Here is a 27,293-nt window from a genome sequence, read left to right on the forward strand (position 1 = left end):
GACCACACTTGGGAGTATTGTGTGAAGTTCTAGGGACTGTATTACAAGAAAGATATAGAGGCTCTGGAACAGGTTCAAAGAAGGGCAAACAAATTGATTCCTGGTGTGAAAGACAAAAGCTATGAGGAATGACTTAAGTTGCTTAATCTCTACAAGCTCAGTAAAAGGAGACTTAGAGGTGATTTGATTGATGTTTTTAAATTCATAAAGGGGATTAATTGGGTTAGGGTTAGGCTTGATATGGTGTTAGATACTATCTAGTCTCTAGGTAATCAGAGCAGTAGGTACAATTTAGTCAGGAAAACGGTGAGCATTGTTGGGCAGAATGACCTGTTCTCCTCATTATGTTATGTTATGTTATCTGGTTATGTCTAGTTCTTTTTTTAGTCTTTATATTAAAAATATCATGTTAGGTGGGAAAAAGAAGTATTTTCAATAGCATTGGTTATTTTGTGTACTCCTTTCTCCTTCCCGTTCAAGGCCTGTAGGGATGGATGTTACGACACAGAAACAATGTGGGCACAAAAAAGCCTCTTCAGTGAGCAATGAAAAAGAATGAGAAGGGGGAGAAATGGAGAAGGAAATCCACTGACATAGCAGTCAGGCGTAGTATATCAGGAAAGCAAGTGATCAATAATTAATAGAGTGAATATGTAATGGCATGCACAAGTGTGTGTGTGTGTGTGTGTGTGTGTGTGTGTGTACGTGGCATGCGCGTGTACATGCATGCGTGCGATTGAGGAAGATGGTAACTTCGGCCTCTCCTCTGTCTGTGCCTGTTGTATGAAGGAATGTGTTGTTCACTGATACCCTCTCTCATCACAGTCCAACACCTGTACTTCCAGGCAAAAATGACATTTTGTATGTGTGTGTGCGCATGTGTGTGATTGCATGGGTATAACAAATTTAATATATGCAAATTTTAATGTGCCATTGCTATTTATTTGCTGAATTTTCTATTGAATTTAATAAAGCATGCCACTTGGGGTGACCAAACCTTTGCATATAATAACCAAGAAATATATTTTTTAAAAATCAAGAATAATAAATAAAACACACAATTTTCCACATACACATTTGTTTACAAATCTTATGGCAAGTAAAGCTGAACTGTAACAAATGGTGGAGTCTCTGTAGCCGTGGGAGACGTAAAGATAAAACCTCCAAAGAACGAAATAGCATTTAATTTCAGAGTGGTTCTCTGACACTAAAGAGCACCTTGAGTGTGCTGGTAAACAGCATGCTTTCCTCAGAGAACAAATCTCCCTGCTAAATAATGCATTTATTCCAGTCATCTAAGTGGAAGCAAGAGGCTCGCTCCAAACTCCTCGGGCACCACAATCACATTTCTATTTGCCGCTATTATACATCATACAAAGTTTGATATTTCAAGGCCGGGCTTTTCTGACAGCGGCCAGCAATAATTTATTTTAATAATCTGAAATAACAAAGACAGGGTAACAGGCAGCCATGTCAGACAGGTTACTTTCATGTGGATTTGAATGCAATTTCTTCAGATTGATGGGATTTAAAATGGGAATCAGCGAAAAGCATCCTAGAGGTTGATTAATGACGATAGTTGATATCTGACGTATTCTTGACAAATATTCTTGATTATAATTGCGCCAACTGCAGAGAAACACAGCACTCTGGTCGCCTCACATCATTATGCAGAGAAGTGCATTCCTCTTTATTTTTATGCCGCAAAAGGTTGCAGCGTTTCATATTTCATGTCTTTCTCTTCCCTATTTTGTCGGCTGATTTTAATGTTTACGTGATGAGTGGTCTTGTGCTTTGATGACATGTACCTCAAACGGATTCAAACAACACTACGGGTGTGTGCAGAACCACGCTGGATAGTTTTTCTAAAAATCCGCATGGTCTGGGATCGCGTCTGACTCGAGCTTGTGCCAACGGTGGCTGGCAGCCCCACAGGGACGGCGCTCAGATTGGGATTGCGTTGCCCAGGGGGCATATGGGAGAGATTCACTGGCAGGGATAGCAGTGTTCGTTGCCCGAGTGACCGCTGATGACCACCCCAGACACCGGGGCTTGCTCTCTGTGCATGCGTTTGAACTCCTTCCCCCTTGTGGCTAGGATGTGAAAAGAAGCAGTTGGCTGGTGTGATTTGCAGGCGAACTGAGTTTGTCTGCACTCTCCCAAGCTGGCATTAGGGGCAGTACATGACCAGGCTTGCACACAGTTTCCGAATTGGGGTGGGATTTAGGTGGGATCGGAGATGCCAATAGAAAAAATAATAACTGAAATGAGAAAAATAAAGCTGGGAAACAACTTTCAGCAGAAGGACATGCACTTCTGTCCTTGGATTATTTATGTGGTTTCTAATTGGCTGTATCTTCCATATACTGTCTGGATTGTTCTTATTTTAAAAAAAAAACTCCTTTAGTTTCAAACTTTAGTCACTGAAATGAAAACCATCTCAATTCTCAGATTGAGTCAGGCTTAAATTGGTGTCTCTATAAAGAAAGAAGATAACTTCTTAAATGCTCTTGATGGCACTTGCTTGGCCATCAAAAAAATCTAATACTTGAAAGTGCAATATGAATCCCCACTATTAGAGAAACAGACACCTGTGTGACAAATATATGGAGATAGGAGCTCTTGGCAGGCACTGTTTAACAATTATGGCTGCCAGTTTCTTTTCAGTGGACTCAGTTTTTTAGTATAGGTGTTTATTTGAAAGAAAGTATGCCAAAACAGTTTCTTGAAAAATAAGCTCTTGTTTCTCATGGCTGAAGCCTGGATTAAATCAACATTTCCCTTCATTTTCGGGTGAGATGTGTGGCACCCTGTTGGGTTGGGGGTTCAATTCCCCGACATGGCAGCAATCAGTACTGCGCTCCCTTCTCTGGCCGTTACCCTCTCTGCTTTCCCTCTGTCTAAATAAAGTACAATATTTAAATGCTCGCATTTGTGAGTCACATTTAAGGACAAATGTTGATTGAATTGTAAATTGCATATGTTGATTGAATGCTGGCCTGAAGGACGCTGTAAATATTGATTGAATGACCACATTTAAGGACAAATGTTGGTTGAATCCAGGGCTAATTTAAGGACAGCTGTTCACTGATTTCAGATCAGAGTTAAGGACGACTGTTAATTACATACAGTACATAGTCTCTGTACTCAATGTGCCATTCATATCACAGTGCTCTTACTATGGAAGTGTTTTGTATTATGTACAGCTTGTATCATGTTTCCTCTCTCTTTTGACAGTCCATATGCATTCGATATTAGTCTCTGCACAAAACCAAGATGCTAGAACTGTTTGACAACAAAGATGACATTGAAACCTCTCTATGTAAAACCTCTATGTAATTTGTTTTCTGATGTCATTTAATTTGGCAGGCTATTTCATTGCTAACACCTCAGTGATAGATTTCATTTTCCCAATGTTTGTCTGTCTCATGCAGAAGCTGCGTTGACCCCTAACCATTACCTTTTACTGTCATTGCAGATCCCGAGCAGACAGTGTGCACTCTCACCAGCGGTAAGAATGCCCGTTCTACTCTCTGCACTGAGATATGCTTGCCTGAGCACTGAGATATGCTAAATAAACAAACAAGCAAAAAAAATTGCTGCACATTTTAAATGTCTGTAAACATGATTTTTTTTTTGTTATGTTCTTATATGTTTCACATTTTGGGCTCTATAGCTGTGTTTCTCAACCTTGGTCCTCGGTACCCACTGTCAAAGCCAATCTCGTGATGAATTAAGGTTGTTGAAAATGTGTTGAATTTCCACCATAATTGTGTGGTTAGACTTATTTTAACACAATGCTGGTTTGGCTTGCTGCCATTTTCTCTCAGCAAATCAGACCCAGCTGATCACATCTGTCTGTAATTGAATCAATTAAAAATGGAACCGCTTTCATTTGGAATTATTCCCCATATAATACATCACAGTAAATTAAAGGATAAGTTAGTCTGATTGATTGTAATTCCTGGGATGTGACTATGGGACATTTACTTTTTTGGCATACGTAGCTATTTCTGGCAGAGTGTGGCGTTAAGAGGGTAATTTGTCCTTCAATATATGTACAGATTCTAATTAAGAATGATTAGTGTCTAATTAATAACAATTATGAGCCCATTACAATACAGAGCATGGTACTGTAGTTGGAACAAACCCCAGCATACGCAGTAGGTCCCCAAGACCAGGGTTAAGGAATACATTGCTCTATGGTACTGCCATGTGGATTGTTTGGGCGAATATTTCCGTGCTGGTCTGCTGAGGTGGTTGTGTGGAGTGTGTGGAGCTAAGTGAGTATAGCACAGGAAGCTTTCCTGGGCACTGTAGGGTCCAGTGGGCCCCTCATGGCATGTGTATGTGGGCATATGTGCCCTTTCACATATTCTTTTCCCTGCGCAAATCATTTCTAGATCTGTCTCTGGCTGTCAATATACAAATGTAATTCAACATACGAATGTAATGTAACATACAGCGTCTCATCAGGTTATGTGAAACAGTCTGGGATTTATAAACGTATGTGTTAAAAAGCCATGCCCACATGCAAGTTTAGTGGCTTACTGCTACCATGTTCGTGTAACTAAGAATTTTACACCGAGCCAACGTAAACAATAAAGGTGTCTGTGGGGTAAAAATAAAAATGCCAATACACCATGCATTCTTAGTTACATAGTTAATATTTTTGACCTGTACTGTATATATTTCACTTGCTTTAAATAATTGTGAAAATAGTTGGTTGTCTTGTCCATGTGATGTGCTTGAATGTGCCGCTTTGATGATGGTTTCCTTGCAAAAAATGTGCAGGGAACTCCTCCTCCTTTTCCCGTACAGAGCGTAAATCCAGAAATGGCTGGTGCAGCCAGCTGCTGGTTAGCCAAGTCTGAAAGGTCCGTAGAGCGCATATGGCTGACTCCAAACCGAATTAATTTACAGGCCTCGTGTGCATCGGTCCAGTGCACCCGGCTGACCAGCCACAGAGGCAGGCCAGGCCGGGACGGGAACACTGTGTGAACACTACCGCTGTCCTGCCAGGGCCACCGAAACCAGCACAGCAGAAACAGCGGTGCGCAGGCATATGCAAGATAGAATTAAAAAAAGGAATAATTATACTGTGCCGTACAAAAGATATACAGCGTTGTATTTTTAAAATGAGTTCTTATGAGGCAAGCAGCAGCACTGATGTGTAAATTGCCATTGCGAAGTGTAGGTGTGTGTGTGGTACAGTGTGTCACCGTTTGAATTATAGTATTAATTTAAAAGCTAATTTAAAAATGATCGTTCATCTGTAGCTAATAATATGTGTGCTTCCAATCCTTCTAGCTAAATTGTACCCATAATTTAGTTAGAGACAATGCCAGAGTGTTAAGCACAGTCAAAATACAGTGATTGTAAGCATTGTTACCAAAGAGTGAGAATGGGTTTTGTATCTTTTGAATCTTTCGACCCATTCAGTGGTCCCAGGAGAAGAGTGACTAACCCCTGCCTTGGCACAGCAATGTACACCCCCTGAGTGACGGTCAGTCACTAAATTTTGCTGCAGAACACACCTCATCATGCATCAGATGAGGAGGTGGCCAGGGATTTATGTAGCCAGCTGAACTACAGAAGGATTATGTAGCCAGATTGAGAGATGATAAAACTGAGAATTTGGCAAGGATATGACAGAACCCCTGTCAGTCCTCAGGCCAACGGGTCTTTAACCCGTTAAGACCGGATGCAACATTTGTGTGTATATCCGTTTAAGACCGGATGCAACGTTTGCATGCATCTCCCTTTAGAGCCCGGTGCGACGTGAGCGCATTTTAGATGCTGTCATCGTTTTCAAGACACGTGACCGATGAAATGTATCGTGATTCGCTGAAATACACGTTGGGAAGGCGATTATACATCAATGCAGCGAGAGCGCTGAGTATTTTTTAAAAAGCGTATGCCATCTGGTGGTGAAGAATGGAATCATCCAAGTACTGACACTACAGACAGAAAATGCAGTGTGCCCAAAGTTAACAGTGAACACAACAGTGAGCCCGTTTCTGTTACAGGAGTGTGAACAAACTGATATAGTTATTGCACTACCACTGCCGGTTTGTTTGTTTTATTGAAAATATGGCTGGAAACAACAAGCACATTTGTCAGTTTTATTGAACAAAAAATGTTAATGAACATTTAGGGCAAATGCAATAATTTCCAATTAAAGCCAGAGGTTTAAGCTCTCAAATGGTTTTTATTTCTATCTGCTACAGAGGCTGAGAAATAAAGGTTTTAGTGAATGTTGACAATTCTGTCAAGTTTATCAGAAAACCCTCAGGTTTTAGGAGGTTGCCTTAGGTCTAAATGGGTTAATGACCAGAGCGAGTCACAGCTTTGGTTTAATGTCTAGTTCAAAGGACATGTTCATTGTGATACACGGACGTGTTTGTTTCCCATTTTGGAATTTGGACTATAACAAAGAGAAAAGCTTCCCTTTGTATGATTATCATGAAAGCGATACGTGAAAGGGTTCAACCTCAGTTTCCTGTTACATTCTGTCATCTGGCGATACCTGGCGTTATGCAGGAGGAGAGGGAATGAAGTCTTTTGTATACGTGTAGTTAGCTTCAGGTGTTTCCACAAGGCACAGGTGAAGATGTTGTGTTTAAAAATAAACTGGTGAGTAGATGGGATCATTTTATGGAAGCTAACATACCATAGAGTAGAATGCATGCTTAAATTATGGCTTTGAGTGGATTCACTTGCAGCAAACTGGAGAAAAAGGACGTTAGGCTACCTAGTTACAGTTCAGCCCAAATAACAAAATTCACCACAACACTTAGCTGATTTAACCAACTATCCTACATCTCATTAGAAACCTCTCAGAAACAGCCCTGGATGTAACAATCACCACTGGCAACTGAAAGCAATGGAATTCTAGAATACTGACTTAGAATTTTGAAGAAAAAAAAATATTCCAAAAAACCTACTCTTCAAAGGGTTAAGGCACACCTTGGAGGAGGAGCTTTACACGCACCCATAGAAAATCATATTTATATAAATCATATTATTTTGAAAATATACTGTTATATTTGTGAATTAAATAAATAGTGATTGTGTGCTGCTGTCTGCTCCCCAGTGAAATTGCCACCGCAGTGGAGCTCGAACCACAGAGAGCCCCTCCTCCTCCTCTCTGCACTGGCTCTGGCGACATGAGCTGTGCTTTATCACCGTCATGTGATTTATGAGTGACACAATGTCATTTAACCAAGCACACAGATGGATTTTTTTTGTTTGTTTGTTTCCACTGTTATAACAGTGATAACATTCTCTGTTAGAGAAGTTGAGAACTCTGTTAATTCATTTTCCTTCGATGGAAAATGCCACCTAGCAGCAAGAGCACCTCTCCTGCACCTTGTTTTCCCAGGAGGTCTCTCATTCAAACACCAACCCACTGCTTTCCTCACTGGCAGCCATGATTTAGCGGGAGAAAGCTACAGGGGGCAATTGCTGCTAATGCATGACAACAGCTGAGCTCCTGAGAAGTGGAAACAGACAATCTTACTGACTCACCTATGTGCCTGAAACATGCAAGTTTTATCATTCATGCCATGCTGTTTCAGTAAAAGTGATGCATGAAGGTTATAGGACTACAGCCCAATTCACCAAGTAGATGCCAGACCTTTCCCTGCACTAGCCATGCCCAACCTTTTTTTTCCGCAAGCTTCTGTGTGATCGGAAATACACGTCACTTCTACCCAACTGAACATTGTGTTTGCACCATAGACCACAATCATGTGGTGATTCATGACTACATTTGGACAAAAACAGAAAATACAAGCCCTTACAACCTAATGTTACTGGTTGAAAGAAGTAAGTTAGAGTTAGATGAGAGGGATGGATTTTTTTAACGATGCACAGTAAAATAGTCTGTGTTAAATCAACTCGTATAGCGTACATATGGTCCCAATTTCACTCAAATGTACGAGTTGAATTAACACTGGAGATTTTATTATGCATGCAACATTGTAGCCATGGAGATTCAAATGGAAGTTTACCTGGATCCAGAACTACTTTAATATTCCCTTACAGTCCCCCTGATGATATGGTGCTAATCCTGCAGTGTGATGTGTATCTCTTGGCTGTTTGAGATGGTGATTTGGGCAGATTGTGAGTGCAGCGTTGGCAGGGCTCAGAGGTGTTCATTGACTGAAGGTCCAGACAACACTGAGCAACCTTACAATAGATCTTTATATATTTTTTTAAAACAGCAAATAGCACAATCACAAGCAGAAATGTGCAAAAACAAGCAGAGCCCTTAGCCTTATTTTATTATTATTATTATTATTATTATTATTATTATTATTATTATTATTATTATTATCCTGTGTTGCTTTTTTTAATGATATTTTTAATGCATGCCTTTGAAAATGTGTTTCAGTTTTCAGAGAGAACTTCATCTGCAAATTTCTGGAATGGTAGTTGTGTAATGACTTCCCCCACATTAGGCTAACATGTGGCAAGACCCCAAATACTAACTGTATGGCCTCTCTGCAGATCAGTAAAACATGAGGAGCCATGTGGCAAAGTTTTTCTAAGGCCAGTCAGTGCTATGTCTGTATCAGAGACCAGCCTAAAAACGAAGTGCCTCCCTATAGTAGTATGTCTGAATATTTCGATGTTTAACGTTAGTTATTTTAATTTGCTTTCTAGCCTAGGCTACTAACTTACAGCTTGATGGAAATGGAACTTAATTGGAAGTTTAAACTGCATCTACTGTTGTCATGGAAAGGTCAGAGTTCAGGAAAGTACCTGGATAGGCCGCGATGTAGCCGCAAATGCATGGCTGTTTTTAGGGCAACTTTAAAAACTGAAATCTTGCTAAACATATGAACATTTTTCAGAACGTCTCATGGGAGTTTGGGGCCACTCTGCTCCTCGCGGCCCTTTTCATTTAAAACTGTTGAAACAGCCACGGCACGCCCCTGCCCATAGCCTACACACCCATTAAAAATGAAGATGTACATTTTCTAAAGAATTATCTGTGGCAATTTCATTTATTTCCATGAAATTATTCATGTGCTTAGGGTGAATTTTTTTTTTTACCAGACATTACGGCTGGCGAGATCTGTCGGACTTCAACAGTTTTTGCCAGTTAAAAAATTGGTCATTACTGGCAGTGTGTGTGTGTGTGTGTGTGTGTGTGCGCGCGTTTGCGTGTTCGTGTGTGTTCTGTGCCCCAGTCAGGTGAGATACAAGATAGAACACTATTACTAAAACTTTGGATTGATACCTCTGGCCATTGATAAGGGGTAACCACATTTGCCTGGTGCTTAATTAAATGTAATGTAACCCGATACCGATATGAATCTAGGTTGGCTGTGCACCAGATGCCCTATCAAATACAGAGCACAGGCTTAGGAGACAAGACCCGTGGGCACTGTGAATGCATCAGAGCTTCATCGCCATCTCTGGATCCACCGTGCGCCTTTTGTACAGTAAAATCACTTCAGATAAAACTTCTGTTCTCTGGTGAAAGACAGCTATTTGCTCACACTGCTGCTGCATTGCAAAGATTTCAGTACCAAAGACCCAGCTAATTTGGTACAGAGTTATCCTCCACAGTCACCTGTATTTCTGACACAGATGGCCTAGTGAGCCAAACATCCTCTTATTTCAGTCCCAGGCCTATTCCTGTTCATTAAATTTCACATGTGAAAATGTCACATAAACTTGACATTTTTACATTTCATTACATTACATTACATTACAGGCATTTAGCAGACGCTCTTATCCAGAGCGACTTACACAACTTTTACTTAGCACTTTACATTGTATCCATTTATACAGCTGGATATATACTGAAGCAATGCAGGTTAAGTACCTTGCTCAAGGGTACAACGGCAGTGTCCTTACCCGGGATTCGAACCTACGATCTTTCGGTTACAAGCGCAGTTCCTTACCCACTGTGCCACACTCCGTCCTACATTTCCGCATGTGAAAAGAAAACTGGTCACATTGAATTATTTGCATCTCCACATTTTCATACGTCACTGACTTTAAAATGTGAAATAAAATTTTCATGTGTGAAAATAAAACATGTGACTTGAAATAGCATAGGTTACATCTTTCCACTCTTATTTAACAAGTGGGAATATTGTATTATTCACATGTGTATTCTTCTCATGTTGGGTGTCCACATTTTGAACACATAGTTTTTTTGTAAGGGAATGGGTGAGCGATGCTTCTGATGCTTTCACCAATTAGCTGTTTCTACTTAATTAGCCTCAATACTTCAGTGAATCAGTTGTTAATAGGGAATGGATAGTGTCTGTAGCTGCTGTACAATAAGCAGCATTGAACTGCAATCATTATTCTCATTTTCTCAGTGGATCTAGCCCCAGTGTTAAAGTATTAAAAAGTATTAAAAACCTATTTTTATATTCTATAAACATAGTCCACAGGGCACAAGAACTAAAATATAAATGCTGGCTATTGCAAATGAAGGCATGTGCACAAAAAATAAAAAAATAAAAAAATAAACCGTGGTGGTGATTAAATATGGGTTTTAGATTTCAGGTTAATGAGTACGCCTGGCCGTTAAGTTGAGCTGGACTCATCGTTTTGCCTGCTGCCTGGAATGCCTTTAATGTCGTATGTAGTCTTGAGGACACTTAGGGTCTCTGCCTCAACTAGAAACCCCGCTAAGCTTTTCCAGTCATTAACAACTCAGTGTGGAACGAACAAATACTTCCCAGCGTCAGTTTGATATTTTCTGTTACCGCAAAAATGACCTTTAATATTAATGGCCTTGAGGTGCTCGGTTGGCCTTCACATTTCCCACTCTGCTTTATTAATGTTGAGGGGTCTGGAGCGAACGCAGTGCTGCCCCATAACTCCGTGGCCTTAATCTGCGGATTAAGCGTCAGACGGTTCGGTGAGGATTGTGAGCGGGGGTGCGTCACGCTGCGAGAAGCCTGCGGGTTGATGTAAATCCCTACCGGCCAGATCAGACGATCAGACGCGGATCACGGGCGGACTGGCGGGCGCAGCGCTAGCGCAACTGGCAGCATGCGAGCTGGCCGGCGAGCACATCCACATGAAATGGCATCTGTTAAAAACAAGGTGTATCATGGGAAATGTATTTCTGAAATGTGTTCAAGGGTTAAAAATCTGTGTGGACCGTACTGATGGCCAGGTTTTTTGGCTTTTTCATTTTTGTTCATGAGGTACGGACCTCATATAAAATGCAGTAACGGCAGTTTGTTAATGGCAAGAAGCCCGATGAATGTTAGAGATGTTAGGGATGGTCGAGAGGTTGATCGGCGGACCGTCTGTTTGGCTTAGTTCGCAGCACTGAAATTGCATCACAGGAGGAGCAGAGGTCAAAAATTCAATTTTGTGCTTGTGGTGGTTGGTAAGGACGAGTGGAGCTTAATCTCTCTTAGGAAAATAAGTGATGCATTATGGGGCCCTGAGACTGAAGAAGCTGTGAACATGTTTAAATGCAGAACTGGAGAGGATTCCTTTAGAGTGACGCAATGGCCAGCAATCACAGTGGGTTATGGGCCTTCATTCTGGCTCTCCCTGAGGCAGCTCGGGCTCAGTTCGTTCCTTAGCATTGACATGTTCCGGGTTTTTTCTTCACACAGTTTTGGCGAGTTAATTTTGCTGATTGCATCCAAGCTGACTAGCAACTTTGTTATTTGTGTACAATGTCCCAGTGCTTTGTCACTGGAACGCACTAGCAGAATAATTATGTATTCGCCGTGGTATAATATGTCACTAAAGGAAATATGTTTCAAACCAGGGGACCACACAAAGAAAGGAAGCTGCTACTTCTCAGGTATTACTATAAAGAATAGTTTCTACTTCTTGTTTTTGTTATTATTATTATTATTGTTGTTGTTGTTGTTCTTAATATTATATAAATAAAGAGAAGTGGATCTTGTTGATTATCATTTATTATTACGATGATATACAATGTTATAAAATGATGATTAAGAAGGTGCACTTGTTTTCCCATAATTAGCTCCATTGATGAGCTGACATGACTGATCAGTAATGGTAAAGCACAAGGCCCATTCAGAATGTGTGTACTTTAATCTTCCATTTAGATCAGTGGGGATTAACTAAGTGTCTGGTTCTGCTCTGTGCCCCTCTTGGCTCTCCCTGTCTTCCAGGCCAGAGTTTCCATGCTGTGTTCTGGAACTCTGGTGTTGTGGCATTCCTTCCTGCCAAACGTGGCTGTGACTGAGCATAATGTTGCACTACAATAGAAAGCTCTGCAAACAGATTTCCAACATGAAGACCCAATCACTCTGAGCAGTTGTCTCCTTTTCCCTGGGGTTACACTGCACTACAGACTATATATAAATATGACCAGAGGACCCCAGCTTGACTGGAAAGTGCCACATTTGTTCATGAATAAGAGACTGTAAAAGCATACAGTAATACACACAAAGGTCAATGTGGCATACGCTAATATCTACTGAACAGAACACAATGATCCCATTTGGGTATATGATGCTGTCCGAGTATATGTTTTGCCAATTTCATTGTTCAGAATCCATATTTTACATTACATTTGGATTACACATAAAATCCAAGATGATATTAGAAAAAAAAAAAACACTGTCACAAATGACATTCTGCCTTGAATGAGAATGAATATGACCCCAATAAGTTCAGTATATGTAAACTGGTAACGGAAGAGGAATTTAAAACATTTCTCGTTATTGAGTGAATACAGTTTTTGTTAAAAATTTTTTGGCAAAAAGGTTTTTGTAAGCTATATTGGAGTGGACAGTGTAGAGCAGTGGTCTCAAACTCAGTGCCATGGAATGTGTATGCTGGTTTTTATTCAAGCCTCAGATCTTGATTATATAATTCGTTCAATAATTTGCTGAATTAGGGATGCAGGTTTGCACATAACGGTGACCCGACGTCTATGGTGATCCGCAATGTCTAAATAAAAACTTACTTATATTCTGTGCTTCAGTGCAGTTAAATGCACATGGCTGAATGAGTAATTGGACTCAATTAAGGCGGCATTAATTGGTTGGAATGAAAACCTGCGTACACACGGCCCTCCATGGCAACGAGTTTGAGACCACTGGTGTAGAGAGACGGGAAGAATGGGGAGCATGAGAGGGAGAGGCATGCAACAGAGTTCACGCGGCTGGAAACCTCTGATGTCACCTCTCGTAACGAGCATGTGGTCAGTGCTCTACAGGCTACGCCACCAGACACCCCCTGAATAAAGGCCCGGGAATTAACTCCATTTCGTTATTCGTGGGTGTCTGAACACAACTTGAGAGTTGGAGATCGGTCAGTTAAAATTTTTAATCGGTTCCATCCTGTGATGAACCCCACTGTGAGTGCTTTATTTCCCAAATTCAGCTGAAGTCATGCCTCCATCAGGACACATGTCCTCCCCAAGGCACACGCTGTACTGCGACACGCACATTTAATAAAACATGCTGGTCAAACAGAGAGGACTGTGAATTGTAATTTTTTCACTTTTTACATTCAGATGTAGCCCTAAGGTAAAAAAAAAAAAATCAATAACATAAATAGTTCCTGCACTAGGCCATGCATCATTTCAAGAGTATTGTAATATAGAATTGATTGTAATATATAATACATCAAATTGGAAAACCTCATTTTGAGTACATCCTCCCAGCCAAAAAAAAACAATAATTATTAAACACTAATTAAAACCTGTAATGTAAAGCTGCACACAGATTATAGATCTGTACTCAGCATGTTCTCGGTGATACACTACAGAGTGCGTTATGCTCATTAAACTCTGTTGACCCTCACATATTAATAAGCAGTCCTTACTGGTGCTTATCCAGTGCACTGTCCTCCTATTGTTTACATGCAAATAATGTTCCCCCCAGGGTACAAAATTTGTTAAAACTATACAACAGTAGAGGGACTGAGCAAACTGCAGACCCTCCAAAAAGGACTGTGGATTACCAACTGGATTAGCATTTTGATTTCAGCAGTCAACAAATTTATGCTGCACTGTTTCTAATGCCTTATTTGGTTATAGAAGCACTTTACAGTTAAAGTGGGGGTAACCGTTTTTGCAAATGTGTACATGTACACATCCCAGTTTAGCCACGTGTTCACTCAAAGAAATTTTGTAAATGAAGACTGCAAACTTTCAACTGCAATATTGCTAGTCGGAGATCAACAGTTGATTAACGGGATATGTGCAAAGCTCAAAGATGCTACTATTTGTTTTTGTTTTTCACAAACAGTTTATTGTGTTCAGCAATAACCAAAACCAATGCATCAAAACGTGTTAGTTAAGAAAAATGAGCAAATTATATTTTTTAATACTGCTTTATTAAGGGCAAATATTTGTTGTATCTAAGCCTTTGCTGTGAACATCCAAATTAAATGTAGAATGCATGGTTTTGTTGAATAAGCAAAGCCATCATCTCAGGCAAGGTGATTAAAATTTGCATTTATTCTTGACCTCTATCATCAAGATGAATGGTGCTTATTTGTGAAGCTGTGCCAAGGAGAGTCATTTCTGGATCATTTTAAATATTTCTGCTGCATTTCTACTGGCAAATACTTTTTAAAGGGGGGTTTTCAGCTTTATTGGACAGAACAGTGTAGAGAGACAGGAAGAACAGGGGAAGAGAGAGGGAGAGACGTGCGACAAAGGTCATACGGTCAGACTCGAACCGCCAACGTTGCGGCTTGTAATGAGCATGTGGACAGTCTACAGGCTACGCCACGAGACACCCCCTGGCAAATACTTTTAAAGCTAAACCTTTTGCACACTTCTAAAGTTATTTATTTATTGAAACCCCAATTCCACTTTTTTTTGTTTGGAAAAGTGGGTCAGATTATGGATGTTTATGGCTATTCCTAGCCTGAGGGTGAACATAACACTGTCATTAATTACTTTAATTAGCCGCAGTGCATACTGATTTATACCAGGCACAGAGCATTGTAATATTCACTTGTATACATGGCTAAGATGCGAAAGTGAAATGAATAACATGCAGAAATTAAAGCTGTGTAAGTTGCCCTTGATATAAAATAATGTGTCCATGACTGATGCATACTTTGTATCATTGGATATGTAGTCTTTAGATTATCACCTTTGAGAAACTGGCCATATAATTTGTGTGACCATAGGAATGTATCTTTTTATTCTCTGTCCCCCTCCCCGCTCCACCAACAACAAAATAAAAATTATTGGGCAAGTAGGGTCACCCTGGAGGCATTCTAACAGGGGGAGTTTTCTCTCCTTTGACAGTTTATGGCTTTATTGCCCTGTGGAGGAAACCCAAACACTCAGAGACCCTGCATGCCTATATGCTGCACAAAGAGAATGTTCCTTTTGATGCTAGCAGGGTGAGTTGAGGGACTCCTGCCACTATTTGCTGCAGTTTTGGTTACTTTTCATTCTGTTCTTTGTCATGTAAATTCTGATATTTTTGTGTTTAAAATACTGATGGCAAATGTTGTTGGTTCTGGTGGTTTATGTATGTTGCGCCTCTTTGTTTTTGGTTTGGGAGTTTATCGTAAACGGGCTGGAGAGTATGAGATGTTGCTATTTGTTATAGTGGCAATATTCGCTAGTTTCTTTTAAATTTCAGGTACCATTGGTTGTAATATAAATAGCTGTACGAAATTAGTATTGTACCTTATTGAACCTGTGTTTTGTAGTTGTCCGATGACCGTGATTTGCACTTTTTGCACGCTAAATAAATGTAATGTAATAAAAACAATAATAAAAAAATAATAATGTAATAAAATTGACTGGTATTTTCAATAATTCTATAATTAAGAGACCCTCCAGGCCATAGGAAATCAGGGACAAGGCATTAACTAATGACTTCTGATTCAAAGGGGGTAATATACCTTTAGAGTCTGCAGTCTTAGAGTCCTTAGACTGTGCAATCTTCATGAGATGGAAAGAGAAGCCATTTTGTTGCCAGTTCTATAGACCGTGTCGTCCTCGGTCAGCGTGGTTTTTTTTTTCTTGATCTGTGTATTTTTAAAGCTTTATTTATCATTTCCCACTTTATCTGGCTCACTTTGGCTGGAGTACTCCTCAACTTAAATCTTTGATGTGCTAAAAGGATTAGTGTGAGCTCCCTAGAGTTAAGAATACCTTCTCCCTATTCCTGTCAGTTTGCTACAATGACATAATAGTGTAAATGTACTATATATTTATTAATAAAGCACATGTTTAATATTTCAAAACTCCATGTTAATGGTAGTCAGAGGCAATAACATAATTTGGCCTATTAACCAAGTAAACATGGTAATGAACTTCACTGCCATCTTTGCAATCCACATTCATTAGGCCACAAATGACAGTCAAACCTTTCTATGACCCTCCCAAAAAGTTTGGGGGAAGTGGGAGATAGAGTGCAGGAAAACTGGCAAATTGGATGACTAATTAAGGGGAAGAAATAAGGCCCATTGTGCATCAGTGTCTGGATAAATTTTTTCTCAGGAATTGTACAAATGGACATGAATTTGACATGACAGCACACAGAAATGTTCTGCATTTATGTATATCAACACTGTACTCTGAACACATGCAATGGCACTGCATATAATTTTAAAATTAGCAATGATCCTCTCTGAGAATAGCAGATGATGTACCCACCCCCCTGCCCTGCTTCACCTCCCTCAGGGCCCAAAATACAGTCAGGTCTCAAATTATTGACACCATTGATAAAGATTCACAAAAGAGCCTCTCATGGGTTACTTTCTCTTTTTTACTGGGGGGGTGGGGTGGGTGGTCAGGGGGGGGGCACTAGTCTTTGAATGGATTATCCACTCTTCTCTGTTATTCTAAGCAGGCCTTTTTTGATGTCATAAATGACCATTTTTGGCACAGTATGTCAGTCAGCCGACGGGGGAAATTAATTCTGGATCTTGTGCTATGTAATGATCTCGACAGAATTTGCAGCATAGAGGTAGTGGAGCCACTTGGAATGAGTGATCTTTCTGCAGTTAGGTCTGATATTTTGGCATAAGTTTGAAAGTCCAGAAATTTTCATTTTACGCATGGCAACTTTAACAAGATGTGAGCAAGTTTAACTAATATAGACTGGGTGCAACTTCTTGATTGTAAGACTGTAACTGAAAAGAGGGGCTGGCTTAAAAGGGTTGTTCTTGATGCACAGTGTAAATTCATTCTAAAGGTTAATAAAAGTGAGTTGAAAAAGCAGTGTCCCTAATGTATGAACAAACCCATACGATAGAGTTTTTTAAAAAAGAGACAGTATGGAGAGTAATAAGGCTGGGGTATTGTAGTATGCGTGCTAAAAAAAGAACTAAAGTTAGCAAACAGACACTTTGAAAGGCAAATTACCCAAGATGCAAAAAGGAATCCCTAAAGTTTCTTTGTGTACTGCAGTAGGATAAAGAAAATCGGGGAGGATGTCAAGTGCATGGGAGGAACAAAATTGGAATGTGCTCAATTTGAAAAAGACTCGGGAGTAATGGTTGAGGTTCTAGGCACTGCGCTGTAGCAGTGAAAAAGGCCAACAGGATGCTGGGGTATACAGCCAAAAGTATTGAGTATAAATCCAAGGAAGTTATACTCATCTTGTATAATACCTTTGTCAGACCACACTTGGACTATTGAGTGCTGTCACAGTACTAGGAAGCTTTCTAAAACTGAAAACTCTCATTGTTATCCTGTAGGAAAGAAGAGAGTTGTTGTGCTACACATTACTTAAGAATCTTTGATAGAAATGGGAGATCTGATCACAATCAACGTATTGGGCACCCCCTGGTGTGTGCAGTGCGGTCTCTGCATAAGTTTTACATATCCAGTGGCTATAATAAAATAATCAAAGTGAGTAACTCTGAAGTGGTTATGTTTGCTAAACCAAAAGCATATTACAATTACCATTGGCAATATGGATATTAGGTTCATGACATTCCTCATGCCATGTCTGTGCTAGGTTGTGAGGGCCCATGCAGTGTGAAGCCTGTACTGCCCAGCTCTTCGTCATTGTATTTATTTAATTAATACGCCTTAGACATTTTGATATATGTAAAGATGGTCTCTCTCCTCTCAAAAAAGGAAAGCACGCTGTCTGGCAACAGGTTTCAACTTGGGTCTTGGATTCAATTCAAGGGTCTGTCTTGCAGTTCCTCTGTCTCAGTCTTCCCCTAGGATGTGATTTTATGCTTTTGTCAGTGTGTATACCCTGTTTATTTCTGGTGAGCTGCTGTAACATTTGCTGATGCAAAGTGCTTCTGAAACATGGGCAGTGAACTGTGCATTATGAATGTGCTGCCATCATGTCATGGGTGAAAACATTTCCTGGGAAAATTCAGCTCTGCTCCTCTAAGAATGTGACATTTATTTCTAGTCATATATATCTCTCTAATGAATACGGATGTCATGAAGGAACCGTGAGGCCTATGGCAGTCACTGCTTGGGTTCTTGCACTGCTGGCTGATTATATATATTTGAGACAGATTGCTACTTTTGTTGAGGACAGGATACCTTGAAGGCACTGATGGCAGAAGGTGTTGCATTGCAAAAACTGCCCCTCTGGAGGAAATGGCTATGGATAATGAAAAGGACAAACAAGTGTTTGAAACCTTTGTTCCATAAATGCAAGCTATTTTGTTGGCTGTTTTACTTGCATCTGAAAGATGATTGTCCTGTCAGCAGAGATCTGAGTGGTCGAGATGGGCACATGTAATGTCTGCATTGTGCCCTGTTATTACAGTAGGACCTCTGACATACAGTATGGGCATGCTTAAAATGGCCTTTGTTCAGAACTTGAAGGTGATGTCATAACTGAACTAGCTTATATATTATAATTATAATAATTAAACCAGCAGTAATTGGAATTTTATTACAATGGTTTTTTTCCATTATGGTTTTGTTTCAATGAAGGTGTATCGCTGTATTGGGCATATTTTGCAATGTTTCTGCTGTATATGTATTTAGAGTACTGCAGTCATAGTCTTGAGCTTCCCCTTTATATTAATAAATACCTCTCTGTCTCTCTGTTGCAGTATCTCTTGAAAATGGGTTGCGTACAATGCTTGAACTGAAATGAATGGCATACTGTGCTAATTTATTTGTATTGGTAGGTAAAATGTATCATAAATTATTATTACAAATTATCATACACTAAACATTTAAATTGTTATTATATACAGTAATGCATATTGTGCATACATATTTTATACAGTATTAAGTAATATATGGAAAAAGAAATAGAAATAAATAGATTCAAATATTTCAAACTGACTAACAATTTAGATGAATAAACTGGAAGGTATTAAAGCATGAGAAATATCAAGGCATTTGTGTAGTCAGTGATGCAGATAAATTTTAACAAATGTACAAAAGGAGTTCTATGGCCATTACAATAAACAAAGTATATGCAATAATATGCATAGTATTTAACTATCATTCCATTATCACAAACCGCTCTTTGGGTCAGTTATGCTTTCTGCACCAAGTCCATGGACAAAACGCAGAGATTCCTACATAGGGGTACACCCAAAAGTTGACTGGGGTTAGCACACCTGCCATCTGTTTCCATAGAGACCCATTTGATTGAAATTGGTTTTCAGTTAATAATGCTCCCCTTTAGCTAGCAAAGTGAAACAAACACTACTGAAGCAGTGGCTGATTCTACGGCTCTGCAGCTCTTACGGTGTTATTTTAAACCCTCTCTCTAAGGAGTGCTGTGGTCAGTCATTCCTCCTCTCACCAGGGCTCCCAGCTCTGTTCTCAGTGGCACAGTCTGGATTCGAACCTGGTGGTGTAACATTATAATAATAATAATAATAATAATAATAATAATAATAATAATAATAATAATATTTACAAAGTACATAAGCAGTAGGCCTATATCAACCTCAATTGCAAAGCTTTAGTTAAAGCTTATCCCATGCATTTTAAGTGTCTCTGTAACCCACCAGGTGAGGCCTTGGTTGGCCACTGCTGCAGCCATGTGCTGATGGTGAGTCATTTTCTCCCATGAATGGAAAAAGCAATGTCCCTGTTAATCCTGTCGAAATTATACATGTGCATATTTCATTTGTGGCCCGAAATGGTTGTTATTGTTAATATCTATCTTCAAGGTAGAAAGATTGGCAGGGGCGCAGTGTGAATATTTCCCTGAAGGACAGCTCTGAACAAGAAAACCTGGTCTTTTGCTGAAGTAATCTTCGAGTTTATGGCCACTATAAGTGTTAAAAGCATGGCTCTTGATTTGAAGAAAATATTCATGGGTTATTATGCTAATTTTATGAATATTCCGGACACTCATTCATCATGAATATCGAAGTGTACAAATGGTGAAGAGATGAGGCTAATTATAAAAATCTCAATTCTGTGGATTAGAAGGCACTGAAAGGACTGTAAAAAAAAAGTTAGATAGATATATACTTGTCTTGAACAGCACAGATTCAAATAAATAAAACAAACATGACCAAATTACAATGACCTGAGCAGCCTACCAAAGCACTTGTACATCCTGTGCTGGATGCAGTGAGTTCTTTTTTATTTGTTGAATATTACACCATTCATAAAAAAGATGAGGAGTGATGGAAGTCCTAAGTGGAGCACTTTTATTGTACCCTTAAATGAAGTTTCCTGACCTGAGTTGCTTCAGTAAATTTACACCCTTCTATACAAATACAGCGATGCCGTTTTAAAAATATTTAGGGGTTTACATTAGATGACAATAGATACAGTTATAGTTGACTATAGGAATCTACTGAGAATAGGCTATAGTAATCCAAGACATATACTGTATGTGAGACTGGTCTGTGCTGGGGAATTACTATTAAATATTACTATTGAGTCACAACCTGGGCCCTTTATAACTCTTACAACATAAGTTACACATACTTTGTACTTGGAATTGTGATGGTTTAAATGTTATGGACTGATTTGGTCCCAGATTTAGTTAGAGCACAATCAATTATTGTCTAAACATAAATGATCTTTAACTCAATGCTCTACTTGTAAATGTAGCATGTTTGTCCCTTGTTTTCAGAATGTGATGTCAGTATTATTCTGGTATTAACCTTCTGTCAGTGCCTAAATAATATTTTGTGTCAGTATCAGGATTTTCTGTCGATCCTTTTCAGGCATTCCTGGCTTCTACGTATAATTCCATCTTAGAATTGGCCATTTAGAATTGCTTGTGAGAACAAAAGCAATTCCTCTATTATTGAAGCTGAAATTAAAGACCCTTGGTATCTTCTGTCTCTACCAGGTGTATTTTGTGTCATGCCCAGATATTTGAGTGTACATTTTTTAGTGAACTGTTAGATGCATGTTTTATCTTGGCAGGTCATACATTTAGTTCAAAGTTGAATGCCCTTGAGGTAGTTGAGGCCAGCCTCAGCAGAGTGCTAGTTCGTTTCTGGACAGTAGTTTTATTTCCACTGCAAAATTAACTTGCTCTTGTGGAGTCTAACATTGTTGGGAACACTATGAAAGCACAATACATATCAAACATAACATAGCATCAAATGACAATGAGGAGAAAAGGCCATTCAGCCCTACAATGCTCACCATTTTCCTGACTAAGTAGTGCTCTGATTACCTACACGCTAGATAGTATCTAACACCGTACAAAGCCTGATCTTGTAAAATGCTCAGAGTTTCTGCCTCTACTACGTGACCTGGCAGGCTATTCCACACATTTTCTTTCCTCATCTGTCAAACATATTCATTGTGTCATTTTTGATGGGTACTTGTGCCCTGTAGGCATTTCCAGATGGATTCTTCTCAAATTGGGCTCTACGTTTGGGTAGCAAAACCAAGGTAAAGCAGAAGCACATGGAAAAGAAGAGAATCTCAACCTATTTGCTCGTAGACTTGTATGTATGTGGCCTACATGCATGCCACCGCACACACATCACATTATTGCGTAAACGGCAGAAATGGCATCTTCAGCTTGGATCTGGTGTTACCGTGGTGAATGGCTGGGGCACTGCAGTGTCACTGTTACCTCATCTTGTGAATGCCAGTGTCGTCTGACACTTGAGTATTGACTAGCTGCTCACTCTCAAGAGGACCCTACATAATCCTGTGTAGGCAAAATTGTGATCGTTTGTTGTCCCTGCAGGTTTATTTCAAAAAGAAAACTTTCTGCTGACTTTGCATAAATTGTAGAAGCGGTGTTTTCTTATGAATCAGGGTTGCGTAAACTTGGATTTGCCTGTTGCAAGGCAGTGGATGGGTTTGCATGCGCTGTCATAATGTGCTTCATCAAGGAGAAAGAAAGTCCCTTTAACAAAGTGTGGTGAAATGTTGCCGTGTTGCTAATGTGTCAATATGTGGTTGTCTGTTGTAAAATCTAACTTAAAAGTGAATTACTGTATTTTATTCTGAGCCTTTAGAATTGCACAAAGATAGGCAGCTCATTTTCTGGGCTCAGTCACTCCCTCAGCTCATTTTATTTTTGGATGTGGACCTTTCAAAAAAGGATTAGAACTGAAACATTGAACTCAGACAGGCAGCACAGATATGACCACAGAACAGTTCTTATATGCAGAAGCTCTCTCTTTTATAGCAGTTGCCAGGGAAGTGTGAGTATTAGGGGAGGAGAATTGAGTGGCAGTGTGGTATAATGGGTAAGGATCTAGTCTTGTAACCTAAAGGTCACAGGCTCAATTCCCAGACAAGACACTGCCGTTGTACCCTTGAGCAAGGTACTTAACCTGCATTGCTTCAATATATATCCTGCTGTATAAATGGATGCAATGTAAATGCTATGTAAAAAGGCATATAAGAGCATCTGCGAAATGCCTGTAATAAAAGTGTTTCAGAGGAGAATGAGCCTTTATAGCATTTAAATCAATGAGAGAGGTTGTGAAGAAGAAGAAGAAGAAGAAGAAGAAAGAGAATGTACAGATGTGACAAATTGCACACTTCTAAAGCAGGACCGCATGAGCTCTCCACAGGGACACTGCACGGCACTGCATGCGTGCCTGGCTGTGCCCCGGAAAGGCAAGTGGCAGGAGGGACAGAGGAATGAGGGGGCATAGCAGGGGCTCCACTTAATTACTGCGCACATTGCAATGCCATTAGGCAAGAGGGAAGCCAGACTACCATAGACTTGAATCTGTAGAGCTCTCTACTGAAATGGAGGGCTGCTTAATTTCAGGTAAGGTACTGTAGACACGAGCGGGTCCATAAAATTTAAACAGACTTTTATTGACAAGGATGGATATGGCCTGAAATATTGACAGGGACCTAAAATACAACTAAAATATTCTCAAACTTACTTATCTGCGTTACTGTCATTGTTGACATCTGCCACTCAACAAGGAATAGATTTTATTATTGAGCATCACATCCTAGCCAAGTCAATTTCTACGTCACAAAACATTGTCAATTAACATGACAATTAGCATTCTGTATAGTACCGGAGTAATCAATGGCCAAATGTCTGACCCATGCTTAAAAAGGCCCCAAGCATGGCCTTGCACTCTGGTGTGCTGCTTACAAATCTCCTAATGAGGAGTTGGATGTCCAATCCGAATGTCACTGTGGACCTGTAGGGCAGCCAGGTGTGTTAATCTTCTTTGAATCGTTGAGTACAATGACTAGGGTTTTAGCCAAATAATGGTAGGAAAAAGATCTCTCTGATGAAGCAACAGATGACAGGGAATCAAGTGCAACTAACTTCTATACTTCTTTGAACATCATGAAATAGCAGAACGCTGATTGGGGTATTACTGAGTGCAGCTAATGCTCATAATGAATCAGAGGCAGATTTGACATCTCATCTCGATTAAACCTTGTAGGCACTTTTTGTCAGAACCCCCCCCCCCAAATGGACTGTCATGTACTAACCCGCTCTTCACTGCTTTAATGAAGACAACATGCTCCATTTCAGTATCGTCACTGTCATTTTGTAAACCACCCTCGTTTGAAGAATTGTTCAAAGTCCCAAATCTTGTCCTAGGGGACTTCGTATTAGACTGCTAAAACCTGGCAATTGTGGTAGTAGCTGCAGACGTGGTGGTATCCTGCTGTTTCTTCTCATCATCTGCCTCATAGTCTGCCAATCTACTGCTGGGTAATGGTAAATGGACTGCATTTATATAGCGCTTTTATCCAAAGCGCTTTACAATTGATGGCTCTCATTCACCCATTCACACACACACTCAAAGGCTGCCATGCAAGGTACCAATCAGCTTGTTGGGAGCAGTTAGGGGTTAGGCGTCTTGCTCAGGGACACTTCGACACGCCCAGGGCGGGGTTTGAACCGGCAACCCTCCGACTGCCAGACAACCGCTCTTACCTCCTGAGCTATGTCGCTGGGGTCTGCCAATCGACTGCCTGCTATACTGCACTCTACTGCTGTTTGTGGGTCATTTGGGGCTTTCTTGCTGTTAGTGCTCCAGGGCACTTTTTATGATTAGTAGCTAAATTAATTCCACCAGCTACAAGGATGTCTTAGCCTGTAACCTGGTTTTCTCTACCAGGAGACATGGCCATAGGTGGACCTTCCAACAAGACAATGACAACCAAACACACCTAAAAATAAAATGAAAAAAAAAAAAAAAGTTCTGTGCAAACAAAGTTAATATTTTGCAGTGGCTGGACTCTCTCTGGGCTGTGAAATCTATTTCTTTATTTGTTTTGAGATATTAAAATAGTTTTATTTGTGCATCACTATCATTAACTATTAGCAATAATCATTAAACATTTTTTTGCTATACAGAGTAGGTTGAAATGTGTAAAGTTGAAGCTTTATTATACAAAATCAAATAAGTATTTAAATGAAATATAAAATGCTAATCAAAATCTTTCCAAGATCTGTAAGTTTGTTGCAAATGAGCATCTTTAGGAAACTGTTGAAATTGCAAAGGAAAAGTTGATACATCTGAAAATGTGACCCTCATTTTGGCCCAATCAATATGAATTATTGATTTTAATGTGGATTTACATACAAATGGGATGTTTATGCAGGTCAAAGGTATGCACTACCATGCCATATTTTGTGGTTAGGTCATATGGAATAGCTGCACTAAGGGATCCTCCCTTCACCTGCTAAAATATTGATTTTTTAATGCATGCTCTATATAAATTTTTGCTCAGACACCAGAAAATGGCAGCCATTTTCCTGCTTTTTAGTTATTCATCTTGCCACCTCTACCTGGAATTAAGGAATCTTTTTTTTCAAATTTTATCCTGCCCATTAAAATAATAAAAAACGGGGATTTAAAAAATGGACATTGGATGATAAAAATCATATGCTATGGCCTTCACTGTCACCAGATCTCAGCCCAATTGAACACCTATGGGAGATTTTGGATTGACGTGTTAGACAGCGCTCTCCACCACTACTGTATGTTCAAAACACCAAACGAGGGAATATCATTTGGAAGAATGGTGTTCCATCCCTCCAGTAGAGTTCCAGACACTTGTAGAATCTATGTCAGTGCACATTGATGGCATGTTAGTTTTTTCCTTTGATTTTTCACCCATTTGTATATCCATTAGAAATGGAAGTCTCTTTGTCTTTTATTGGTTGCTATTTTGTGACACAAGTCGTCATGAAGCATGAGAGGTTTCCCCTAGACATGCCACTTCTTCACTTTCATCTCACATCCGAGCTCTGAAGCTCTGTAAGACATCGCAAAGCGAATGGAAGGATAGAAAAGCTACAGTCTAAGACATCTGTCTGGGAGCATCAGAGAGCGTGGAGGCTGAAGATCCGGAGGGCTACCGCCATGGACCGCCACCACCACTCCATCACCAAGAGACACAGCGAGTGAGAGAGAGAAAGAGAGAGAGAGAGGTTAAGGGAAAGCAAAGATAATACCTCCTGAACGCATGGTGAATTTAATCGTCACATGTAGACGGACCGTGGGGCGAATGCAGCTGCTGCGGAGCGCGGAGTGAGCGTGCTCACGTGCGCTCGCGTATGAGCGCTAGAGAGAAGGAGAGAGATAGAGAGAGAGAGCGTGTGAGAGAGAGAGAGAGAGCATGAGCATGTGTGAGAGAGAGAGAGCGTGAGCATGTGAGAGAGAGAGAGAATGAGACAGAGCGAGAGAGAGAACAAGCACGCGCGTGAGAGCGGGAGAGAGAGGGAGACTGTACTCTGAAGCGTTCCATCATCCACTAAACTCCCGCAGCCTCGCTCGCTCTCCTCACCCTCCTCCTACGGAAGAGGGAGGAAGTCACGCCACATCCAGAGCCAGAAGACACAGAGAAAAGAGGAGGAGGAGAAGAAGGAGAAGAAGGAGACAACCTGCAGAAAGCTCCCTCTTTCCCGCGGCACCGTCCCTCCTCCGAGCGCGCAAATATAAAAATTAAAAAAAGAGGGACAGAGGAAGGAAGAGGTGCAAACAGGAAGGACCCCCTCTGCCCCCCCTGCTTTCATCCTCTCTTTTTATTTTTTTATTATTTTCTTTTTGGTTTTTTTGGCGTTCCGTTTCCGGAAAGGGAGGGGGGAGGGAACGCTCACTGAAACCCGGAGCCAGGAACCAGGAGCCATCTCCCACGGCAACGGCAGAACCCCAGCGGAGCGAGGATGCTAAACAGTCTGACTGACACCGAGGAGGGTGACGGGGGACCCAACAGCCAGGGTGAGTGATGGAATCCGTCATGGAGAGGGAGACGGAGAGGGGGAGAGAGAGAGAGAGAGAATGAGAGAGAGAGAGAGAGAGTGGGAGAGATGGAAGGAGGAGGACTATGCCCCCGTCTCACCGATCCCAGCGACCGCCTGCATTGGGTTATGGTTTCCCCGCTACTGCATGGTTGTTGTGACAAGAATAACAATTGGGTCTCTCTCTCTCCCTCTCTCGTTCTCTCCCTCTCTCTCTCTCTCTCTCTCTCTCTCTCTCTCTCGTGAGGGAAGATGAGAGCGTTTACGGAGTAGAGACGCGCACGCGGTTGCTGCAGCGTCACAGGCGCCGCACGCTTGGCGCAGCTCGCCTCCGTAACTTGGCGCCGGGCTGCAGGTAGGCGGGCGCCAGGGGGGCGCTGGCACACCTCTCGGAATGCGTGGCGCTCGCCCACCTGTGTTTTTTTTTTGTTTTTTTTCCCGGCCGTCCGGTGGGTTTTTTTTGCGTTCTCAGGCGAGGCTCGGTCGGCCCCGTCGGTCTAGTCCCTGAGCGCCAGCGTTTCCGGCTCTGAGTGTAAAACCAAGGCGTCCGTCCGTGCCGCTGGCATGTGCCCGTGTGGCACAGAGGCGGAAGAATCGCATGCAGATGCGCAAAATACCTACGACTGCCTCCCTCCCCCACCCCCCCCATCCCCGTCCCCCTCCCCATCCCCCACGGACAGCCTGCCTGCCTGCTTCACAATTTGGAGAGTGGTTTATTTAGCTCAC

The 27,293-nt window shown here is 40.8% G+C and overlaps 1 protein-coding gene across 3 annotated transcripts in view; it reads left to right on the forward strand.

The window, feature by feature from the left end:
- The window catches only part of slc12a5a (solute carrier family 12 member 5a), a 180,772-nt gene that overhangs the window by 38,254 nt on the left and 115,225 nt on the right, over nucleotides 1–27,293 (forward strand). For 2 of the 3 annotated variants that reach the window (XM_035388952.1, XM_035388953.1), the window contains exon 2: nucleotides 3,479–3,511. In XM_035388952.1, coding sequence (XP_035244843.1) covers nucleotides 3,479–3,511 — 33 coding nt within the window. Of the gene's footprint in view, nucleotides 1–3,478; nucleotides 3,512–25,823; nucleotides 26,548–27,293 lie in introns of those variants that run through there. The other variant, XM_035388954.1, reaches the window with a different exon arrangement.

The sequence above is a fragment of the Anguilla anguilla genome, chromosome 13 (assembly GCF_013347855.1).
Source record: "Anguilla anguilla isolate fAngAng1 chromosome 13, fAngAng1.pri, whole genome shotgun sequence".
Taxonomy (NCBI): Eukaryota; Metazoa; Chordata; class Actinopteri; order Anguilliformes; family Anguillidae; genus Anguilla; species Anguilla anguilla.